The following is a 24,481-nucleotide window of genomic DNA, read 5'->3' as shown; positions in this document are numbered from 1 at the left end:
TGAGTGGAGACGGGGGATATCTGCACCTGGACCGAGGAAAGGGTGCCAGGACCTTGCTGCACAGGAACAAACGCAGAATCACGGAATGGTTTGGGTCGGAAGGGACCTGAAAGATCATCTGGTTCCAACCCCCCTGCCATGGGCAGGGACACCTTCCACTGGACCGGGTTGCTCCAAGCCTCGTCCAGCCTGGCCTTGAACGCTGCCAGGGAGGGGGCAGCCGCAGCTTCTGGGTCTTGGACCCCCGCGGAACGCTAACGCGGTCACCAGTACAGCAGAGGCCCCCGCGCCGCGCTGACCCCCCCTGAGGGGGCCGCGGCCGCAGACTCCCGCTGTGCCGGAGGGGGGGAGGCCGTTTGCCGGCCCCAGCGCCCCGGGGCCCGGCGCCCCCCGCCCCATTTCGGCACTGCGCTCCGCGGAGCCGGTCGGCTGGGGGGTGCTGGCCGGGGCGGGGGGGGGTGCCCCAGCATGGCGGGGGCTGCGTTAGTGAGCGGGCACCTGAGCCGCTTCTCCCCGTCCCTCCCTTCGCCCCGGGCGGGTAAGGCTGGAGAAGTTACTCCGGAATAAGCAGCTCCCCCCCGCCCAAGCCCCCTTCCAGGAGCCGGAGGGGCCGCCTGGCACCGGGCAGAGCGGACAGGAGCCGGCGGAACTACGTGGCTGACATTCGAAAGGGGCGCTGCGGGCTCCCGGGGGGCCGCACCGGCGCGGGGAGGGGGCGGGGGGCAGCCCCCGGGGCCCGCGGCGGCGGCGGCGTCGGGTGGGCGATGGGCGCCGGCGGGGAGCGGGACGAGCGTGCGGGTGGGGGGCGGTGAGGAGGGGGCGCGGCGCCCGCCGCCGCCTCCGGCTCGGGGCCGAAGCGGCCGCCGGAGCCCGCCCGGGCGCGGCGATGAGGGGCGTCGCGGGGGGCTTCCAGCGGCTGCGGCTCGGAGCCCGGCGGCGGGGCGGCCCGGCGCTGCTCCTGCTGTGGGCCGCCGGCTGGGCGGCGGCGGGCGCCGCGCTCTTCCTCCTGCGCCGGAGCGCCTTCCCGCAGCGCTGCTCGGACGAGGGGAGCCGCCGCGTCCTGGCCAGGCTGGTACGTGCGGGGCGAGGGGCGTCCCCCGGCGGGGCGAGGCGCGGGGGGGGCCGCCGGGCTGCGGAGGGACGGGGGGGTCCTCCCCGCACCGGCCCCGGCACCGGCCCGACGGGGGGGCCGCAGGCGCGGTGCGCCCGGGCGGGCGGGGGGCTGCCTCCCTCCCTGCCTCCCTCCATCCCTGCCTGCATCCCTCCCGGCGCGGGCGGCGGGGCCGGGTGCGCTGGCCAGGCGCTTTGGAAGGGGCACCCCCGGCACCCCGCACGCTGCGACGCGGGAGCAAACCTCCCCCCGGGGTTTATGTTTCTTTTCTGTTTTTTTTTTTTTTTTTTTTGTTATTTATTTTATTTAGCCGGAAAGGTGTTTGTACAAAAGTCGTCTTTCAGAAACGCCGCACAGCTTGTGACGCCTCCTTTACGCCTGGCAGGGGCTGGTGCTTAAGATGCAGTTATTACGAATCCGAGAAAGAATTTTGCGAATGTTCATTAAAAACTAACTACTCCCTCCCCCCCAAAAAAATGAAGAAACATTTAGAACTATGTAGGAAGCACTTCGAAAAGAGGAGCAGCGTGGGTTAATGCTTTGAGTTTAATTTTGGTCTCTTAATTAAGGTATTTGTAGTGCCAATGGCTAGGTGGCAGGGTAGGAATCCTAATGGAAATCTGTTACTCCAGCAAGAAAAAAAATAAGTGTAGATTTTCCCTAAATTGTGTATAACGAAGAGGAACTAGAGGCATCGATCCTGACAGCGTGTGTCTGACAGCAGTGGGATGCGGTTTCTCTGCCCCAGCAGTCAGCTTGCGGTGCGGCTGAGCTGGGGACTGCAGCTGGGAACGACTGCTGCCCGCTGCCCGCTCCCTGCGCGGCTGGGAAGAGCGCGGCGGCGTGGGGCTGCGAGGAGCCGCCGAGCTTGGCGAGGTCCAGGCCCTTGCCATCACACTCAGCCCTGAAGACATGGACAGGGACGTGTTGCTGTTCTTCAGCTGGGAGGGCGTCAGGCGTGACTTCAGAAGCCCGGGCACGGGGCAGGTTTCAGGCACAAGCTTGGAAGGTTGTCTCTGTCACGGCGTGATGGTTCGTCTCCTTCCCGAGGAAGAGTAGCTGAGGTTGCTGTGCTCCTCTGTGTCCGTAGGCGAGTCTTCAGTAGCATCGTTCAGGTCTGCAAGCGATAGTTTTTCCCCAAGTGATGTTAGAAAGGGATCGTCCTCGTGGAGCAATTAGAAAACGAGCTCGCCTTCATCAGCCTCGAAATACGTCTTCCAACATCTTCTGAGCGTGACAGGAGTTTCGCAGTTACAGAAAGCGCAATTGATCTACAAAGCAAGTAATGTGATAGCTCGAGTCTCGCGCCTTTTATTAAGCAAAATTCAACCTCCAAAAAAACTATTTTACTAGTCATCTGTCGTGTTTTCGGTAAGAGAGAAGATGAGCTATTTTAAGCAAGTAGGGGAAAATTGCGTGGTTGTATACACTTGCGAGTGGTATTTCTGAAGGTATAGTTCCTTCTGCTGAGTAAAATGTGCATCTGTGCAGATGTGTACTGCACCGGGAAGGGTGAAGCAGCACTGGGCATTTTGCAGAGGCCAACTTTAACTCTCCTAAAACCCACTTACTCTTTCCTAACACTGGTGTCATCTTCATTTACACTGAACACACTAAATCATAGTGATCAATTTCTATTTTCTCTGGAGAAATTAATTAGTTTTGATGCCTTCCAAAACCTTGCTCGGTATTGCATTTACATTGGAGAAGTACTTGGTGACAAGGCAGGACTCAGTCTCAGGCCTGATCTACACAAAAGTGATGGCGGTACAGTAAGTTAATTAAATTTATAAAAATCCTTAGTGGGGTTTACATTAATTTGAACTTTTACATGAATTCAAACCCAGCTTTTTTAACTTATCTTGCTAAGTGGAGGACCATTTCTGGAAGATTTCTTTGGGGAATTGATTCTTCTTTTTATCAGCAGTCATCATGATGATAGAAAATCTTGTATGGTAAAGTTTGCAGTTAGTGCAAAGGTTCCTAAGTTGGTAAATAATAAGCAGACCATCTTTTCATTGCAGGGTAGTGTGAATCACCTGGTTGAATGTTTTCAGTCCACCAAAATGTGTTTTAATACAGTAAAATGCAAGCTAGTACACTGGGGAGCACAAGAGTACAAGCTATGCCGATAGGATGGAAGACTGTCTTGTAAAACCGCATGGCTTTGGAAAGAACGTAGGGGTCAAATAATTGCTTCAACATGAACTACCGGTGCAGAATGTGCCTAAAAGGCTGATACGAGCTCTGAATGTCTCAGGAAAGGAGAATTAGGGAAGGGCTTTTGGCTGTCTTTGCGGCACTGAAAAACAGCATTCAGTTCTGGTGTCTGTTTTTCTCAGGATGATGGAGGGGAAAATGGAGAGAAGAAACAGGGAGGGAGTAAAAACACAAAAATCATCTGGGGGCTGAAAAAATAAGGAGGGCTGGGGAGCTAAGCTGACTTGGTGTGTTATGCTTATGGCAAAACATAGAAGTTGGAATGATGGGAGGGGTAGCGAGGACATGAAGGTGGGTTTAGTCTTTGCTGACCTTCTAGGTTACAAGGAACAGGAAACTGAGATTTTTAAAGCCACTGGGTGACTCACAACTTGCTACGTTCTGTGTGTAGAGAGAGAGACCTTGAAAATTGCTCAAATTTCTTGAGGAAACCTTTTTGAAATTCTTGCTTGTGCTGGTGACCAGCAGAGAATGTCACTTTGGGAAGGATGATCTGTGTTTCATCACTGTGAGACCAGGAACTCCTTGGTCAAGTCCTCTATCACAGATCCCAGTCTGCAAAACACTGCGCAAGCTCAGTGTAAAAAGAATCCAATTTGGAGCCTGTTTGTCAGATAGTAGGTTAATCTTCAAAGATTCACGGGTTCAGCTGGAGCAGCTGACAAGTCCTAAGCAGCATCCAGGTTCAAAAATGACCCATCTCCTATGTCTGGGAAATGTAAGTGAAACTGCTTTTTCCACAGCTACTTTTTCTCATCAATGCCATTAAGAATGACGTGGTGGCAACACAAGGAAATAAGCTGCATGCTCACATGTTTGACTGCACCTCTTCTGGGCGTGTGTTCTTCTAGATGCAGGAGGTCCATGCATATGGGCTGTCTAGGAGTGAACTTCATGGACCACAGTAAAATTGTCCACAGGGGCAAGTGTTTGCTTATGTGGATCCGATTACAGGACTACGTCCTATATTCTCTTACTGTAGCAGAAGAGGAGTTAGGTTGTGCTCTTCTCAATAGGAAAGCAATGATTTTAAATGTGATTATACTTATGCTCCAAAGAAAACCCCCAAAATGCCTTCTGTTTGTAACCTTCTTTCTAAAATCACTTAGAGTTCCGGATGGTAAGCAGCGCTAAACTACTTCTGTTAAGAAAATTACATTTCCTACTTAAAAGGGGGAAAAAAAATTTGTATTACATTCATAGGAGTAGATTTTCAAAGGCAAGAACATTGATCTGTGTGCTCTGAAGTCTGCAGACAGCCCACTGAGTCTGCTTGGCCATCCTGGTGTGGATGTGGATGCGGATGTGTGTGGTTCACACATGTCCATCACCCTGGACTGAGGGTCAGGACATTCATGCTAGAGTTTGCCTACCTGTCTCTCCTTCCTGGCATTGAATGTTCTTCTTTGGGCTGTGAGAACATCAGAATATAAATAAATTTTATGCCTGTCTGAACTGCCCTCAGTGAGCCGTTTTAGTCAGTTTGTCGCCATTCCTGGCTTTTGGAATTTATCCTCCACCCATTCCCCAGTGTGTGGTTGAAGGTTGGACTCTGGGTGTTGCCTGGCATCAGAACATACTCCTCTGGTGCACACCTCAGAGACTGTCCTGAGAAAATGCATCACTTGAATTTTATGATCATGTTTCTTGTGTATGTAACAGCAAGTCACAAGTGAGGTGGGGGTCAGGCAGCCCTTGCAAGTACTCCACGTGCAGGGGGAGCTGCCAACTTGTTTAAATGAAGATTCAAATGCCAGAAAGCAATGAAGAAGGCTGACACTGTCAAGCCACCTCCCAGATGTTTGGCTTTCTACACCACCACAGTCTATTCCCCTTTCACCAGAGACCTCTGACCATCCCCTCTACTGATTCGCCCAGAGCGGTCCCTGCAGCTGTGCTTCTGAATGCCCGCAGGAATATATTGACTGCCTGCACTTTTGGAAATGATGATATGGAAACAATTATGGGTTGAGGGAAGGACTGGTGAGGGAGTCCTTGCAGTTCTTGTACGAATTTGCAGTGACCACTTAACTATCAAGCAGCAGTTCCCATGTTTCCATGGGCTGAATTTTTCCCAATTGAAAAAAATTATGTAAGCAACTAATATTAAAATGTCACTTCTGATAATTACATATAAAAACTGGAAAAGTCATTTCATCCTACAGCATTTACATACTTAAAAATCCTGAAAGTTCTTGGTCCGAGAAGCACTGAGCACCACCTCTGTGTTTCCTGGTAGTGCAGAAGGAGGTTCTTACAGCTTCATTCAGGGCGTGCGGAGTGCAAAGCTGAAACGTCCAAGGCTGCATGAGGTCCCAGCAATCCAGCTGCCCGTGGGTTTTCCTGCAGTTGAAGTGAGGATGTCTGAGTTACGCTGCCCTGAACCTTCCAGAGAAGTCCTGCATTGCACTGGGTGTTATCTCCTGTGCCTTACAGATGTCACATTGTGCAGCCAAGCGTGTTCAAAGCTTATCTCACTGAATTCTTATGTGGCCAGAACTTAAGAGTAACAGGTCGTCTAGTCCATTTCCTTGCCCCCCAAAAGCCTGTCCTTTACGATCCCAAGAATCCCTGTTTTGAAGCAAGACTCCTCCTAGTGAAAGGTCTCTAGAGACTTGTGGAAAACCATTGAATCACCTGATGGTTGTAGAAGGTGTGTGTGCTTGTGGTACCACGGCTGCTGCAAGCCTCTCAAGCTAAGGACTGATGCTGATTCTTTGCTTTTCTTCTAAGTGGTCTGTGGGTGTGTGGTCCTGCTATGAATATTCTGCTCTTTCACTCCAGTGCCTTGACTACAGCAGCGGAGCCCTGACTGGCGACCTCTGTGAAGACCTGTGTGTGGCACAGAAGCTGGTGTACAAGCACTGCCTTTACTATGACAGAGGTAAGAAGGTCATCCAGGCTGACTGGAGAGGCCAGCCCATCATCCTGAAATCCAAAAAGGAAATCTTCTCCAGCTACCAGCATCTCAGTATGCTAGAGGAGGTGGAAACAGAGGATATTCCGGAAACAGATCTTCTGCTGATGGTAGCCTTGGAGGTCAAAAATGTCCTGGGGCTAGAACTATCTAACAATAGTATGGGGCCCCTGTGGACGAGGAAGAAGGGCCCACGTTGGAAAGCACAGGTGGCCAGCATGTGGTCCTTGCTCCAGCAGGAAGAATATATCTACTTCAGTTTGCTGCAGGACTTCAGCAAACACGTGCTACGAATTATTGGCTCTTGTGGACACTTTTATGCTGTGGAGTATCTCACAGCTGGACATGCCTGGCACAAAACTCTTTTTCCCTTGGAAAACGTGGTTGGTCCCTCTGTAGCTGGCCACAGAAGCAGAGTGAGAGCCATCATTGACATTGCACTCAGCTTTCTGGACATGGTGCAGCATTTTGATAATGATTTCTCTCACCGGCTTCACCTGTGTGACATCAAACCAGAAAACTTCGCTATCAGGCACGATCTCACGGTAAGTTGGGTCTTTGGGGTGGTGTTGCAGCAATTTGAGGTTAAATTCTAGTCTGCAAGTGGCTGTGTGAGAATGACACTTCCCTCCTTGTACAGCTTTTGGCCAAGTTTTTGCAAAACCGATGCACTTACAAGTGACAGGGGAGCTTCTCCACTGCTTTTCCTCTGTGTCATACGTGCAGCCACGTTTCTGAGCGCTAGATCCTGCTGCTTGTTTTGAGAATTGCTTGCTCAGTTCTGGTTTGTTTTGTCTCCACAAAGGCAGCAGCACCGACAGGGTCTTTTGGGTGTGGTGAGGGATACCTCCTGAAGGCGAGGAGATGGCAAAAGCTGTAAATGAAGCGGTAATTTGAGTCACGGCAACAATTTCTGGTAGTGACGCTGAAAAGAAAAACTGTTGGAGTTTGAAAGCTAAGGCTGAATTGTCTGACCTGGCACAAAGGGAACTCCCCACATCCGAACATGCACATCTTGGTGCTTTAGTGTTCAACTTACCTGGTCTGGAAATGATCCAAGGACAGCGACATGAAACTCCCTGGTGCTGTTACTCTTTGACTTTTCGTTGTACAGCTGTAACCCAGACCCGAATAGCTGTCCGTGTTTTTTAAGTAGTGATGTAGCCCAGCACTGCGCTGCTGAACGTGTCTCGCATTCGTGCTGCGGGCAGAAATTCCACTGGTTTCAGTGGGAATTGTGTGTACGGACTGGAGGTGCTGTGCAGTAAGTGAGTGTTTGAACCAGGCTCACAATTTGCAGCGACATCAGGGGAGTTTCTGCACTCTGAGCGAACATAAAGCATTTCCAGGGACTTGAATGCTACTCTCAGTACTCACAGAGTGTTAACATAACCCTCGAAACTTCAGAGTACTAGGCAAAGGTTGCCTAAACATATAGCCATTAAGAGCAATTAGAGGGCTTCCCCTTCACCCTTCCCTTCCCTCCCATCGTTTATTCAGGTGCAGTACAGCAGCTGAACAGGGACTGGGTGAGGAGCTACAGCAAGAACCAAAAACAAGCGTACCAGTATTTAGGCAAATTGAGGTACTGCAGGGTTTCCTCAAGGCAAGCTTTGCCCAGCTTTTTGATGTTGTTACACAGGGCTGTGACTGCGTGGGGCTGAGCACACACCAGAGCATCTTTTTTACAGCCTGCTTAGAGGAAAAGCGATTTCATTTAGGAAAAGAGAAAAAATCCTGGACGTGTCTTCTCTTACGAGTCCTTCTGAAGAGTCTTGCTTCTCCAGGATCTTCCCATGACTTCTGGGGTCCAAAGAGACAACAGTCACCTGCTGGCATAGGAAAGTATTCTAATTTAGGATTTTGTAGGAGAATTAATAATAAAAAAAAAAAAAAGTGAGTTGCCGCTCACACATGGCTCTCCCAGTTACAGCTTACAACCTGCTGATATCACCTGCTGTCACCCCACTGGGCTGGGAGACGGGAGATACACGCAGTCAGAAAGCTGCCTTGGGGGAACAGAGAGCGCTTCTCATTTGTGAAGAAGGCAGGAGAGTGAGAAGGAGAAACTCTGGGTGGTTTCACCAGCCAGTTCCAGAACAGGGACACAGCAAGGCAACCTCTCTTTTTGCCTCTCGTGTTTGTTTTAAGCAATTTTTTCACTCATTTCTTTCTTGTGCTCTGTATAGGATAATAATAAACAGCCTTCATAGTGCCACTATTCCTCATCCCGGTAACGAGACTGCTAATGCCCAAAGAAATGTGCCTGGAGTGCAATAGTTCTACTTTGTGGATTATTTTCAAATGGTGGGGATCAGCCTCCAGCCCTCACTCCAGCCTTCACATGCCGTTCCTGCGGCACGGACGGGAGAGGTCACTGCCTGGTACATCATCTGGGGGAATTTTAAGCTGCTTTGGAGCTACACAAGGGGCAGAGTTGGAAGGAGGTCTGATGAATATACAGTGCTCTGGGAGAGCTTCCTCTTCTGCCAGCACCTCAGAGAGAACTAGAAGGGTTACAGCACCTTAAATATGGCTTTAAATCAGGTCAGGAGCCGAGCTGGGTCCCTCCTGTGTTTCCCTAGGTACGTTCATCATCAGTTACAATCATAACAACCCCCACCAAAATGTAGCTGTTTATAGGTAGTGTGTCAGCCAGGTCTGTCTTCGCAGGGTCTGGCTGGATGCCCGCACATTTTTGTGGCAGATGAACTTCAGTGAAGCCACTGAGCCCTTTGGCAGCCGCGCGTTTGGGAACCAGGGCTGTTTTTCCTGGCGGAGCAGGTGATCAGCTTGTCGAAGGTGCTCAGAGCTGGCAGAGACCCCACCTGGGAGCTGGTGCAGCGACCCTGGGGCTGGGGGAAACCTGCACCACTGTTACTGTCTCTTCTCCGAAGAAGGGAATGGCGAAACTGCAGAAAGCTTAAGGAAGTAAAGAGGAAAAGAAAAAAGACTTGCCTGTCCAAACATGTGAAATAATTCCTTAGGCTACGTCATCATTATCAAGCTCTCCAAGAAGCTTAAAAATGCTTGAGTTTTTAAGCTATGCCTCATCTCTTTAAGATTTTTCCCTGGGGAAAAAGGAGTAGAATGAAATGAAGATTATCCCCTGTTCTTTCTTTTGCCTGTGGAAGGTTTGTTTGGCCTTCTACCAGACCAGACATCTTTAGTTCCTGGGGTTGATCCAGCTGCTGCTCCAGCCACGCAGCTCAGCTTCCCCTGTTTTTCGGGAGGTTGAATCTTAAAAATGAGACTATCATTTGAGCCCAAGTAACTCTGCTTTGCCCGGGTCCCAGACGTTTCCCTCCATGACAGTGTGTCAGCCGCTGCAAGGGAACCTCCCTGACCCTGGCTGTGGAGTGTTGAGCGCAGCTCTGGAGGTGTGCTGGTTGCTGCAGCCGCAGCGCTGAAGGCAGTCGGCCGTCACGGCGGTCGCCCACACTTTGTCTCACGTCGAGCAGCTGCCATCCCCCTACTGCCTTCCATTCTTTCCCTGTTTGTTGCTGTGGGTTTTGTAAAGTGAAATACTCATGCGTGGAGTTACATTGGCAGAAACTGAGACTATCTTCAGCCCTTCGCTCCCAGAGTGGTCTCAGAAGGCTTCCCTCAGGCTGAGAAAACAGATTGATCTCTTCAGTCCTTGCTTTTTCTGCTGAGACCAACCACTGGCTGGACTCCGCTATGGACCATATTTCTGGACAGCAGAACAAGAACCATGCACAATAAAGGAGTCAAACCATAGCAAACAGGACCGGGCAAAGTCGGTCCCAACTTTCCCCAGCCTCAGGGATCTCTTTCTACAACTGAGCGGACTCGAACCCACCGAATGCAATGGCAGATTTGCAGGAGCGGAGGCAGGTGCAGCTCCTTCTGCGCATCCCACTGCTCCTCTCCGCACTGATAAAGTCAGGGGTTTAATCTTAAAGGTGAATTGTGAGATGACACCATCTGGCCTGTGGGTAGTTTTGCACCATCGTATAATTAAAAACGCTGAGGTGCCATCTGTATATGCTGCAAGAAGTAAATCAGTCTTCAAGTTGGATAGGCCCGGTTTAAGGCAAATCAATCCGGTTGACCCCAGGGACTCATGTTGTACACAAATAATTTTCCCTTGCCTGGTGTTGTAAGCACTGGGTGGGGTGCTTTTGTTTAAAAGTGGTATTCGTAAGGCTACTGCAGCTCAGTTAAGTGAAATAAAGCCCTTTCATTGTGATCCCAGTTCCCCACTGGCAGATGCTCTCAGCACAGCATGTCCAAAAGCACGCGGCAAAGAACGCTTGCTCAGCCTCGTCCCGCGGGCTGTGCCGTGCCAGGTCTGACGGGTTGTTTTGATCCGCAGGTGGTGGCCATCGATGTGGATATGGCCTTTTTTGAACCCAAAATGAGGGACATTCTTGAACAGAACTGCACAGGAGACGAAGACTGTAATTTTTTTGATTGCTTTTCAAAATGCAATCTGAAAATCAGAAAATGTGGAGCACAGAGAGCCAATAACAACTTGCAAGTGAGTAGACACAGCTGCTTTATGCATCTATTTCTTTTAAAATCACACTGACTATAAAATGCGTGATATGTACTAGAAGACTGAGATGAAGACAGCCAGGTTTTTAAACGTGGCCACGTAAATGCCTGTTCCATGCAGAAATCCCATCCTGGAGCACGCAAAGAGGTCGTTGTATTCAGCAGTGTTTATTTGCCACATTTTCAGGTAGCTGTTTGCCCAGCGCCTGGGACAGGCGAGTGGAGGGAGCAGGGGCAGGGGATTAGCCTCACTGCCTCCACTAACGGCAAAGCCGTGGCTGGCCGCATGTGAGCAGTGAGGGGTAGTGGCTGCGAATCTCCGTCCTACCGACGTGGTAAGTGGGTGTAGTGGCAAAGGGAGTCTTGGCCCGGGGATGAGGTGTCCTACGGCTCACCCAGATGGTGCTGATGGGAGGCACTGGTGCAGCGGAGGGGCTGGGGGAGCGTAGCTGTGTCTTGGCCATGCTCTCCCTGCTTCTCCCAGCCCCTTGCCACTTGTCATGCAGAAGGGCAAGAGCAGTCTGAGGAGAAGAGGGAATTCCTCAGCTAGAGCGTGGCTTTTGTGGATACTCCTGGTCTATACCTTCCTCTTTGAATGGCTGGAGGCATTCTGGATTCAGATGACGTTACACTACAGTCCCAGAGAAGCAGCAGAGCATTAGTTGCAGCTCCTGAAAGACAACAATCTGCTCTTTTTCCTCTCCTCAGGTGATCTGTGACAAAATATTCCGCCACTGGTTTTCTCCACATCTCAGAGGACCGTTGGTTCCCCCTCTGCTGCAGCTGCAGCTGCAGAAGGCCGTGCAGGAGTGTGCTGAGCCGGGGCACGTGGGCGCAGCCGGGCACCAGCAGACTCTGAAATCTCTCTCCGAGTTGTACCGCCTGCTCCGGGTCACGCAGCGAGAGCTGCAAAGGGCAGAGTAGGCACGAAAGGCGGAACCACGAAGGCCACGTCGCAGCCGCTGCGAAGGGACGCTGTACAGAGGCACGGCAGCCTCCGTTGTCTTCTCTCTCTTCCATCCCTCTTACCCATTGCATTACATTCATAGCGCAGAGATTGCTTTTCTCCCATGCAAATGAAATTCATGGCTGCAGGTGCAGCACATCCCGTTAAAGTCCTTTGAAGTGTGAAATTGTTTTATGTTACCTGGATTTTGTTCTGGCTTATTTTCTTGCGCTAGCACTCTCCATCAGCATTCGGCACATTGTTTGCTTACCAAGAGCTGCAGTCACTGCTCAGATAGCATCTGTCTGACTGCGGTGCTCAGAGTGAGGGTGCATTACAGAAGAAAAATGTAGGTGCAGCAAAACTAATATCAATAATGAAAACAGTGGGTGGGTGTTGATAACTATGTGCATGGTATTTTTTTCATTTCTCTGTAGAATGAGGTTTTTATTTTTTAAGTAGGGACAGAGTGTTCTGTGCAAAAAAAAAACCTCAAATAGGGAAATGTATTGCCACACAAGTGAAGAGTTGCTTTTGTACAAAGCAGTCCTGTCTGATGTCCCCAAATGCATTTTCTCTGGTGTGTTGTATTACCTGTGCCATAGATAACTTTCTCGGGAGAAATTGTATGAAGGTACTTAGGACTTTTCTAGAGCAAAATAATTATACCCTTGTTGAATTCCCATGTGGGTACTCATATTCTGCAGTGGAGAGGTATGAATAATGCCACTGAATTTTCCCACGTGAACAAGCCCTCAGGCCCTTGAACATCAGAGCACTTGATAAGAAGCACTCCCTTGCCAGAGAGCAGATTTATCCCAGAATGCCAACAATCTGTCCTTTGCACTGAGCAGAACAATATCCAGACCCAGAGTTTTCTTACACAGTATTTTTTAATGAACAAAAGGAATCTTTTTGTAAGAATTCATTGTCTTGCAATCACTTACATAAATAAAGATCCCTAGATTAACTTAAAGTCATTCATTTTGCCTTTCACATATGTGTAGCTATGTCTGGAGAATCTAACACGTGGGTTCAGAAGACATTGTGTGTGTTTAGGCACAATACTGGGCAATATAGCCATGAGCTGGTTTTGGCATGAAGACGTTGAAAACTCCACACACAAAAATAAACCGACAGCCTGTGACAGCCCTCGGCTCAGAGGACTCTTCAATATTAAGACTGAAATACTGGTTTGTGGATGCGAAGCGCATAACAGCACCGAATCTTCTTCGTCTTTATATCCCTCAGCCTTGTGACAGCCCCGGAGCCTGTGAGCACTAATTATACATAAACTTTCCATTTCTGGGGTGGTTCTTTGAAGTGATGTTCAAGATGGCGTGCGACCAGCAAATCATGAGCTGCTTAGAAGATCTTGACACTTACCCAAAACTAGGTCAAATTTTCAGACTAGTGCTAGGTTTTTGGGTTTTTTTCTAGCAAAAAAGTACCATAATTTTAAAAATCACACAAGCCCTGAAGAAGCTCGTCGCGAGGCCAGGGTCTTGCCTGGGGCTGTGCTGAAGACAAGCTGCTGCTAAGCCAGAGCTACAGCTTAGGAGCTCCCGGCTGGTGCAGTTGTGCTCAGCCCGTGCTGCTCCTCTAACCGGGGGGAGACAAGGTCTCAATACTTTGAAAACTCTTTTTTTGCAAAAGCAGGAAGGCAAAGCAGAACAAGCAGAAACTCAAATTCCGAAACAAGCCCTGTTACAAAATCGTGAAATTATCTGATAGAGGAGAAAATAATTAGCGATAGAATCAGATTATGATAGAGGGCTAGGGACAGATAAAGCAACAGACAGAGAGAAGATGAGGAAAAAGAGACAAAGGAGAAATAGGTAAAATTAAGTAAAAAATATGGCCCGCTTTGTGAAAGCATGATTTATAGTGTAAGATTGAATAAGCTGGCATTTAGTCTGAGGAGGAAGAGACTGAAGAGAAGCACGGTACCTTTGGAAGCAGAAAGAGGCTGATAAAAGGAGGATAGGAGAAAACTGCCCTGTCCAGATTTCCTTGGTGGATATGATGAGCAAGGAGCTTAAATGGTAGCAAGAAAAATTCAGGCTAGACATTTGTTCCAGGCTTTCTAATAGTAAGGAACAGTGGAGATCTGGCACAGATCATTTGGGAAAACTTCACTCTTCGTAAGTTATGATTTTTAACTACAGGCAAGAGTGAGTGCCTGTCAGGAATGATGGATGTGCAGTTGTGTCGATGCTGCTGACTTGAAGGTAGCGTTTTATCTCCGAGTCCTGTGATTCTGTTATTACCAGCTTATGTTTGTGCTCTTGCCAGTCCTTCGCAACAAAATCCACCCTTCTGACACATGAGGGTAGGTGACTCTCCCTTACCCTACGTGTGCAAATCCGTGGGGTCTGCTGAGAAGGGAAGGCACAGAGCTCTCCAACTGTGCAAATGGTGCTACGGAGCCTGGTGCTGTGGTCAGGGTTTGTGTGTTCCCCGCATGACCTCCCTGCTGAAGGAAGGACCTAGGAACTGATCCTTCCTAGGTCAACAGTGACTCGGTATGTACCCAGAACACTGCTGGGGAACCTGAAGATCTTGCACATGATCTCTCTTCTGTTTCACTGGTCCCAATAATTCTTTCCTCCTTCCCAAGCCCAGAGGGTGCCATCAGGGAACAGCAAGCACCATGCAGGCACTCAGTGCTTTGCAGCAGTGGTACGCTCCACCATGGCAGGACTCCCCATTTTCAGGTTTGCATTTCAAACAGACTAAATTTCTGTTGGATGTGGTATTTCAGTTTTTAAAAAGGTGGAAAAAACAAGCAAAATGAAACCCGGTGGCAGCCAAACTCTGGTGGAATGTCACCCTGCCCAGAAGGTCCTTCTCCTTGGCAGGATTTAGGAAGGGAAGCTGCCATTGACAGATTTCTCCAAACCCCCAGGGTCTGGCTGCAGCCACCTCCACCTGGCAGGCACCTCTTTCCCACCGCCCCCCCCCCCCCCCCCATCACACACGTTCCCAGGTCATTAAGTTTCACTTCTTTTCAGGATGCAGAGAGTAACCCTCAGAAACCTCTCAAGAGCAACACAGATGGGTTATTTGTGCTTGGCTGGGCTGTGAGATTGCATATCTCCGATGCAGCCAGCTCCGCCTGGCTTTGGTACGCCTTCCCCAGCGAGCGGAAAGACAAGGAGAATCTGACAGGCTGTGTGAACACAGGGATTGGTCCGTCACTGCCCCCTGTGCACCTTGTAAAGAAGTCACTCAAACCTGGGAAATGGGAGAGGAAAATATTACCAGGGAAACAAATGAAATATTCCAATTTATTTAGCACAGGCACTAACGACCAAAACAGGAATAAAACAGTGGTTGTGTCTTTATCTCCCAGGGACAGAAGGAAAAGAAAATGAAGACACTGGTTTAGTTACCATTTACCTTAAGAAGGCAAGTGCAGACTGCAGTCATTTGAGCCTGTGTTATTTTACACCCACATTTTTTTGGTGGAAATACCTATACAGGTGTTTGACAGAGAGGACCGGGCTCACATGGCCTGATGCTCCCTTCTGACAAAGCCCCTTTCATGCTGCCTTGGCAGCACTGACCACCAGCAATAGCCCTGGCATAAAGAGCTACCCATCTGGCCCGTACTTCTGAGGGCACAGCCGGGTCAGACGAGCACTGAGCGAGAGTCCTGCGTGCTGTTGAACCTGGGCCATTGGCACCGTTTGTGGCCACACAACGGCCAGCACTGATGGCAGGGAAATTCTGCAGTGAAGTGTTCCTGGGCTGTGGTCAGGAAATGCAAAGTTGTCCAAAATGGTGTCATGCACTACAAGAGGGTTTTTCTGGGGGTTTTTTTGGGTTTTTTTTTTTTTTTTAGACACTCTCAGTTTAAAGTGCTTTTAAGTCAGTTTTGAAAATGTCTAACATACTCAGTTTTGACAGTTTCTGTCTGGAAAAATTTGCAAGTTATTGTCTCAGTTTTAGTTAATTCATACTGAAAAGGTTTGCAAAGCAAAAAGACAAAGATGGAAATTAATCACAATTTGAAAAGCAGTGTTCCATCCGCTCTACGCAGAGAAGCTTGCTAGTACCTTCAGCATTTTCTGATGTTTACTTTTCATCCTGATTCAGATGAGAAATCTTATGAAAGCTCAAAATCTTTTGCAGAGACTTTTTCACCTAGCTCCTGTGGTCAGATCCATAAAAGAGGAGATCCACGTGTAATCTTTGAAGTCACCTTTGCTTCTCACTTCATTTCTGCGTACTGGTTGTGCTGTTAACTTGGGGTGCGACGGTTTCTGCTTAGTTTCTCTCACTTGCAGGTATCTGCAGAGCACCTGCCTACTGGCATCCCTGTTTGATATCTGGTTCACTGCAGCTTTGCAAAATCACAGGCTACATGAGATTCTTCCAGCTGCTCATCTCTGTGTGAAGGATGACTCCTCTTATACAGGCTGACTGATAGCATTTGGCTGCACTGGGAAGGGCCGCTTAATCCCAGAAGTCTGCTCCCGTTCAATCGATCCCAGCCCCATCTCTGCTCCGTCAGTCCGTTCCTGAATCCTTTTCGCCCTGTAGAAGCGGCACTACGTCTTGATTCATTCCTACCACTTGCTGCATTAGTCCCTTACTCAGCAACTTTCTCCCCATATTTATGTCTCCCTGTGAAACAGGAATGGCATAAAGTCATTGTTTATCCCTCCTTTGTGTCTCGGTTAGCAGCACGGGCTTCAACTCTGCGATAATCTAAATACACTGTCTGTTCCCACACTTTACAAGAGGTGAGACCAGTTGGAGGTCTGCTTCATAATCTTCAGGAAAGATAAATTCAACCCTTTGCTCAGGATTTGCACAGAACAACTACTTCTGAAATGCAGATTTTTCTCCAATTGGTATTGTATGCTCTGCGAAAACATCTGCAAGCAATAGGCAGGTCATTGCTTTAGCCAGTTTTTCGTATAGAGACCACTACTCCCTCATGTGAATTCATGGCCCCCCCCTCCACTGAGAGCATTTGGATACATTTCTGGAGGCAGCACGAGAGAAAACAACAGAGATTTGGGACCCGGGGAGAAGAGAGGGAAGGGTTTGTTTTCTTTTGATTAGAAACATCGACCGAACGAAACAGTTCCTACAGGTAAAAAATGGGATCACAAACTTGAAGGAGTTAGGGACTCCTCAACTGATTTTTTTTTTTCCTTTGTTAAAAAGTGTAGACCCAAGCTGCCCTATTTATTTTTTAAGTCATTTTGGAAAAGAAAAAAAAAAAAAAGAATTAAAGCAGCCACATACCATGCTGCCTGTCTTTCAGCAGACCATATTGTTGTATGTAATGGGCAGGAAGGTGATAAATTGCAGCTTTTAATGAGCATCAGGCCGTAACATCGGAGCTTTGTGGTTGTAATACAGTTTACACATCCGGACAACCAACTGAAAAAAAACCCCATAACCAGTGTGAGTGGAAGCACGCAATCACATTAGCCCTCTTGGCAGACGGAAGCCTGGGACAGATGAGCGATGAAATCCCTGTGTTGGGGCTGACCTGCAGCGAGTCCAAGCCATGAGCAGACCCGTGCTGCAGGAGCCTCAGTTGCTACCACTTTCCGGGAGCCTCGGTGAAACGAGGAGAAAGGCTATGAGGCTTTCAGAAGCAGAAGAAGGCAGCGACACATAGAGAGGGAAAGAAGGAGCTGCTTGGAAGAATTAAAACCCAGGACAGCTGAACTTGGAACCAAAGCTAATAAGAGAACCCCTGTACTGAAAAGTCAGAGAACGTCAATAAATTTACTGGAAAACTAAATCCCAAACACTTCTACTGTAGTTTTTTTTTTAAATAAAAAAGAACTGCAGCACAGGGGCTATAGTGCAGGCATCTCCAAAGCCGTTTGCTGTATGTGTCTCAGGGTCTGTCAGGTACACTGCAGAGCTGTATGACGACATCTGCAGCCTAAAGCTAGACAGAATGAAATAATGGAGTGAAACTTTTAGAACTACTGTTTACATAAATGCAGAAAACTGCCCTAATTACTAACAGCCTATGTCGGCCAAAAAAAGAGAGGAGTGCTTTTCTCAATAAAAGTGTTAGTATGTCTATAAATTAAAGTACGGCGAAATGCTGAAATCCCTGAAAGGCTACAATCCGTAATCCCGTGGTTTGTTTAAAGTTTTGATCCTGCAGGCCTGGGCCCCGAAGCAGCAGAGTGATTGCTGAGCTCCTTTAGACTCCGTGATTATTGGTGCCTTCCGGAATACACTTTGAGCTCCTTTTTTGCTGTGCACTGGAGGGGCTTTTTCCTACGCTACGACTGTGCCCAAGTGGTGCCGGCAGCCAGAAGGATGTGTGTGTGATCCAGTGCAGAATCGCTCCCACAAGCATCTGCTGCTCATGCTTTCACATGTAAGCCAAGCTGGAGACTATTGTGAATACCTTTCATTTTCCCTTGCTGGTTCCTTAGCGGTTTGCTTGTAGCTAGTTAGAAACAGAATCCCCCATCCTGCTTAAATTGGTTATAATCTCTCCAAGATTCATGCTACAGCAGGGAAAGACCAAATTGCGTCGAGTTCAGGATGGGTTCATTCTCTTAAAGGTACGACATGCAAAGCTGCCGGAAAGAGCAGAGGTTAAGTTTTATTTCTGAAGAAGAGGTTCGCTGGCTAAATGTAAGTAGGTGAAAAAAATCAATGTTTCAACCAAAATCCGATGTACATTTATGAATTAACATTTGTCTGTATTTGAACGATCTAAAGCCCTCTGCTCCTTTCCCATTCAAAAGAGAATTAAAAAAGCAGAATGTGTTTACTACTCCAGATTTCACAGGTATGCCAATTACTTCTTTCCCATTTCTATGACAGACATTTCAGGTTGTATCTTTGTCCTTAGGAAACAGATTTTTTCCATTATCCCAAGAAACTGAATATCTGGAAAAATGCAGTTTCCAATAATTATTTTTTTCTCTTGTTCGAGGGTTATTAAGCACCACTCTAATCTTGCAGAGGGTTATCAGTGGCTAAATATTTATTACATGACACCAGGGCCTGATTAATGGACTCAGTGTCTAAGAATAGCTAAATAAATAGCCATCTAATTACTCCAGTGTTCAGAATTTCGCTTTTAATGGAATGATACCAGTATTATCCTATCCGATTCCACATTACATATGTACAAGTAAGTGCTTTGCCAAACTTACGTTCAGATATGCTTTCACATGGATTAAGACTACGGTTGCCTCTTGGAAAAACTGTGTATCTGGACTGGAGCACAGAGGAACAAAAAATAACATTTACAAACTTGTATCTGTGGTCTTTCTTTTAGTCATCATAATCACCTATTTGGGGAGTAGAGGCAGTGTGGGTGCACACAGATACTCGAGTCTGTTCAACTGTAACTTCAGGTAACAAATGCTCAGTGAATAGTCCACGAATGCCTGGTATTTTTATTTTTCATGTTATATTCTATATGAATTGAGAAAATGCAAGACTATTTAACAACATGAACGAGCATCACACGATGTGGAGAGATAATGAAAAATTAATGGAATGCTTAATCAAATTCTGCATTTTTACCCATTGATTTCACTGAGTTTTCTGAAGTGATTAGAGTTAAATATTTTGGATCACATTCTAGTCTCCAACTCTTAGAAAATATCAGATGAACAGTATTATATTAGCCAAAGCAATATCGCTGAAGAGGCATTAGATAATGCAAGTATACTGCATGAGTTTCTGTTGCCATTTCAGTAGATATCTCTCAAAAGCGAAGAGATGAAGCCAAGAGCCGGACAGGACAGCAATAAGCACTACTGAAATGCCTGCAAATGGACTCTATGTTAAATAGCAGGGACAGATCTTCAGTCTCACCTCATTCTTTTTGTGTCGTTTTCCCTGCATATGCACTTACATGAAGTCGCACGTGATATTAGCATGTTTTAAGGCTTGAGCTGGATTTACACCAGCATAACTCACTGGCATTTTGGTGTGTGTTCTTGCTTCACATCAGCAGGAGAGCAGGAGCTCTTTCTTAAATGGGCAAGGTAGGAGTAATATGAGCAATAAGCCCATTTAATAAATGTAAGAATACAGAAATTTAACCATAGCCCGGAGCTTTCTTCCTTTCCCTAGCTGAAAGCTCTGTGGAAAGGGCAACGCATGGCTGCACCATCTCAGAAGCGCTCCAGGGATGCTCCTTGAGGACCACGGCACAGTCTGTAGCCGTCACTCCACAGATGCTGGCTCAGCGATGGTGGCCGGCACGCCGGCGCTGGGGTGTGGCTCTGCTCGCACCTCATCCGCCTCCTCTCGGCCTTAGGGCAGGACAGGGAGTTCTGGGGCACGCCACCTTCTTCTCTCTTGCACCTGGATGATGAGCAGATCACAGAATGGTAGGGGTTGGAAAGGACCTCTGGGGATCATCTAGTCTAACCCCCCTGCCAAAGCAGGGTCACCTACAGCAGGCTCCACAGGACCTCATCCAGGCGGGTCTTGAATATCTCCAGAGAAGGAGACTCCACAACCTCCCTGGGCAGCCTGTTCCAGTGCTCCGTCACCCTCAGAGGGAAGAAGTTCTTCCTCATGTTCAGACGGAACTTCCTATGCTTTAGTTTGTGCCCATTGCCCCTTGTCCTGTCACTGGGCACCACTGAAAAGAGTTTGGCCCCGTCCTCCTGACACCCACCCTTCAGATATTTATAAGCATTTCTAAGGTCCCCTCTCAGCCTTCTCTTCTTCAGGCTGAACAAGCTCAGCTCCCTCAGCCTTTCCTCATAGGAGAGATGCTCCAGTGCCCTCATCATCCTCGTAGCCCTCCGCTGGACTCTCTCCAGTAGCTCCTCATCTTTCTTGAACTGGGGACCCAGAACTGGACACAGTACTCCAGATGGGGCCTCACTAGGGCAGAGTAGAGGGGGAGGAGAACCTCCCTCAACCTTGACCAGATAGATGAGGCCAAGCTACCGGATGAAGGCTGTAGCTCTGTCCCTTTTCTCTGATAGCGCGGGTCCTTAGGCCATGAGTTACGAGTGTTCCCTCTCCCAGCCCTTGAGTGCAAGCTCACTGAGAGATAAATGCTGATGGATCTCAGCAGGGTGCGGGAGGGTGAGTCTCTAGCACCGTCCCCAGGGCCGAGCTGTCCCCTCCAGGAAAGTCTCCCTTGTGATAGGGGCCCTTCCCCATCCCGGCACAGCAGTGGGGCTCTGTGTGGGGGGTTCACCCCACCACTCGCTGTCCTGCTTCTCCGGCGCAGGCTGTGAGAGCCTTTCCCATGCCGAGACTGGCGCCTCAGAGAAATGCCGCATTCATGTCAAGAAGCGCAGAGAAAGAAAACAAAAGAAGTGCAGCACTGTTGGAAGCTTCTGGTCTATTGATTTCACCCCTTTCCCACAGCCCCAGGATTTTGACAGCCTCACACGAACTTTGCTGAGAAAGACCTACATAGCCCACTGCAAGGCTGTGATTCATTTGTAGTCCGGGAGTTCACAAAGCTGTCAGCTGGGTCAGATGCCGTCTCTGGAAGCAACAGGGATGTCGATGCAGGCACACACACCTGCTAGGGCGTTTGGATAAAAGTCTGGTAGCCGGAGTGTGCAACCACACAGCTATAAATACTTAAACTAGCTGCTCTGAGTGCGTGTTCTCGAGCTGCAGTGATGCCGGAGTGCTAAGCAGAGCTGGAGCAATGCCAAATCAATAGGCATGGGCTTTTAAACAGTGCATGTATCTCTGTGGACACTTCTGGTGCTGTGAAGTGCTACTAAAAGCAGAAGATAATGGTGTCTTTTCATCATCAGAAGAAAGACATACCAAAAAAATACAGCCTCTCTCTTGCATGGGAATAGGGCAGATTATTATGAGAAGAGGCTGAGAGAACTGGGCTTGTGTAGCTTGAAGAAGTGACTGCTGTGTGCAGTTAACAGGAGCGTGTAAAGAAAATGGAGCCAACCTCTTCTTGGAAGTGCGTGGTGGCAGGACAAGAGGCAACAGGCACAAGCTGGAACATGGGAAATTCCAACACAGTATTAAGAAAAATTTTTACACTGTGAAGAGGGTCAAGCACTGGAACGGGGTCCCAGAGAGGTTGTGGAGTCTCCAGCCTCGGAGCTATTCAAGCTTGAGAGGACAAGGCTCTGAGAAATCTGGTCTAATTGGGCCTCCTTTGAGCAGGAGGTTGGACTAGGTGACCTCCATGTCTCAGTCCAGCGTGCAGATTTTCAAAAATGTCAACCACAGTTTAAAAATCAGAGATACATAATGGTCTTTCTTAACTATTATTGCTCAACATACCCAAATGTTTCTTGTAGCTGTGGCTATTCTTTATGTGAAGGAGGCAAAAGCACACACTTGGTCTCTGTCTAACAAGTGCCCCATCCAGTTGTTTGCAGGCATCTTCTACTCTAAGCTGAAGCACAGATTTCACACTCTAGCCTAGCCAAAACCAACTCAAGCTCTTAGGATGCTGAGGAATGGGGAGAACAAGAGTTTCACGAACTGAAGAGTTGCATTGCCAACAGGATGAATCCTCTGCAAAATTCTTGAATCCCCAAACTTACTCTTCATCTGAACTTCTAGGGCAATATGCTCATGGCTTAAACATTTTGTTGTCTCTAGTAGGCCAAGTGGGTAAGGGCCTCGTGTCAGGTGCTGGGCAGGACCAGAGTAATAAACAGTGCCTGAGTCTGCATTCACATTTGGATCCCTCTGGCCTGCTCTGTAAAAGACCTTCAGGGGCAAGACTATCAGTACAATCTAAGTCTGCTGCAAGACCTCAACATGAGAAAAAAATTGGAATCAAGCCAAATAGTTTGGTGCCCTTTGGCATAACTCAGATTATTCTTCCCAAACAGAACCTCAGTGCTGAGAAAACCCCACTGCTCCTCCTCTATCTTAGGCACAATTGTGAGATTAAGAATAAAAAGAGACCAGACAAGCACTGGACGTACCAAGATTTTGAAATGTAGCTGTCATGTAACTAGCAGAGAATTTAAAATAAATTCTGCAGAAATATGAAAATAAATGCCTTTTATTTGTTCAGATAAATAAGACATAGCACGTTTCTAAATAATGTATCTCTATTGTTAGAAGCTTGAATATAATTGCTTTTTCTCCCCAAAGAAGTAGTGTATGTGGCAGATACAAAAGGTTGTTGGTTTGGGTTTAGGTTTTTTTTTGAAGCACTATGCCAAGTTGCTGTTTTCAAATGCATGTCGATGCTGGAAAGAAATGGGCATGTATCCATCTTGCCTTCAGGCCAAACTATTTAACCAGAACTGGGAATACTGACAAACTTTCTCAACCTCTCTCTCTCTCCAGTGCAATTGTATAAAGCAGCCCTTTGCAGATCTCTCTATGAAAATGACCAGTAAAAATATCATGCTGTGTGCTCCCGTTTATGAAGTGGAAAATTATTTTTAATGTACTCCTGAAGAAAGGTAACAGGTAAGTAGCAAACGTTGTCATGGTCATTACAAAGGGGTATGTGTCAGTCTATAAATCAATAGCTGGCTCGATGCCATTCGCTTCTGAATGGAAACCGACTATTTTTGCAGAGTTCTGCTCACAGCAGCTGAGCATCAATGCTAAGTAGTGTGTAGCTATTAGGGAAAAGCTGAGCATGACAACACAAATCACGGAGCCCCTGATGAACATCTCTGCACATGGCTGCTTCTTTTAATCACCAGCAGAATTTAATGAGACACCTGCAGTTTATAGATGCTCTTGTTCAAACATAAATTGTCCTGAGACCACAAAGTCTTCTTTTAAAAAGTATTCTTCAGTAAATCATAAACTACAAAGAGTTCATTGTCACTAATAACATACTCCTCATTAATTTATAATTGTATGAAACCATATTCTCCCATACATGACCTACAACAGATCTGAAGATTAAGTCAAAGGTTGTTAGGATCTGCACAGTTTTCAACCATTTTAGTTTTCATTAACAAAAAAGTGCTGGAGACCTAGAAACTAACCTCTTGCAATGCTGCAAAAATAGTAATTTTTTGTAAAAGCTGACCCAGGTGAAGGAGACAGCTGAATGTGTCCCATGGGTCTCTAGGTGGGAACAAGCTCAGGCAGGTTGGGGTTTCTTCTCTTCTTGAAGCTGCAATGGCATCCAGCTGACTGCAGCTGTGGACGCTCCTGCCTCACCTTCCACTTCCATGGCAGTGAGGGGGCAGCTTGGACTGCCAAAAGCCACAGAGGCAGTTCGTTAGAATGCCAGAAGGGACAAAGGTAATGTGAACCTTGTCATACCATATCACATTTTAAGGGAGGAGGCAATAAAAACCTTTATTTTGTAATCAGCAATGTGTTCTTCACTGCATGGCAGACGAAACAGAGGATGGCATCTGCTAAAAAGAAAACAAACCCGGCTCCTCCGGATCAGTGAGCCTAAAGAGGGAGAACAGGCTTGTTGCTGAGAGTTAGGGGTGTTGTCATCCACCAAGTAAGCCGCTGGAAATCACTGGCGTGAATTGCTGCATCTATGGTGCACCCTGGGGCTTTGCTGTCTTGACCAGAACATGGTGTGGTTGCAGCAGAGAAGCCTATCAAACTCTCTTCAGCAGGTGCACAGGCTTCCCAGGAATTTGGCTACGAGCTGTTATCACTGACAACAGTATTTTGACTTTTTAACATCTGGGATGAATACTTGAGGCTCTTTGGTCTAATTTTGTCATGACCCGCAAATATCTGAGAGGTACCTTAAGACTTTCCTTAGAAGGGTCCTCAGAATTTGTTAGCACATTATGAATTGTGATCTGTGCTAACACAAGCCTGCTGCTTGTAGGAGGAAAAAGAAGATTTG

The 24,481-nt window shown here is 47.8% G+C and overlaps 1 protein-coding gene across 1 annotated transcript; it reads left to right on the top strand.

Moving 5' to 3' along the window:
* The first annotated feature begins 886 nt into the window (after positions 1–886).
* On the top strand, positions 887–12,648 carry DIPK1C (divergent protein kinase domain 1C). Its single transcript, XM_075415286.1, has 4 exons — positions 887–1,072; positions 6,116–6,793; positions 10,588–10,752; positions 11,478–12,648. Exons 1-4 carry the CDS (start codon positions 887–889, stop codon positions 11,691–11,693), a joined length of 1,245 nt encoding a protein of 414 aa, XP_075271401.1. The 3' UTR covers positions 11,694–12,648.
* Positions 12,649–24,481: the final 11,833 nt, after the last annotated feature.

Source organism: Opisthocomus hoazin, chromosome 3 (genome assembly GCF_030867145.1).
Source record: "Opisthocomus hoazin isolate bOpiHoa1 chromosome 3, bOpiHoa1.hap1, whole genome shotgun sequence".
Lineage (NCBI taxonomy): Eukaryota > Metazoa > Chordata > Aves > Opisthocomiformes > Opisthocomidae > Opisthocomus > Opisthocomus hoazin.
Note: the sequence above shows the minus strand (reverse complement) of the source record. Positions and strands in the feature narration are given on the sequence as shown.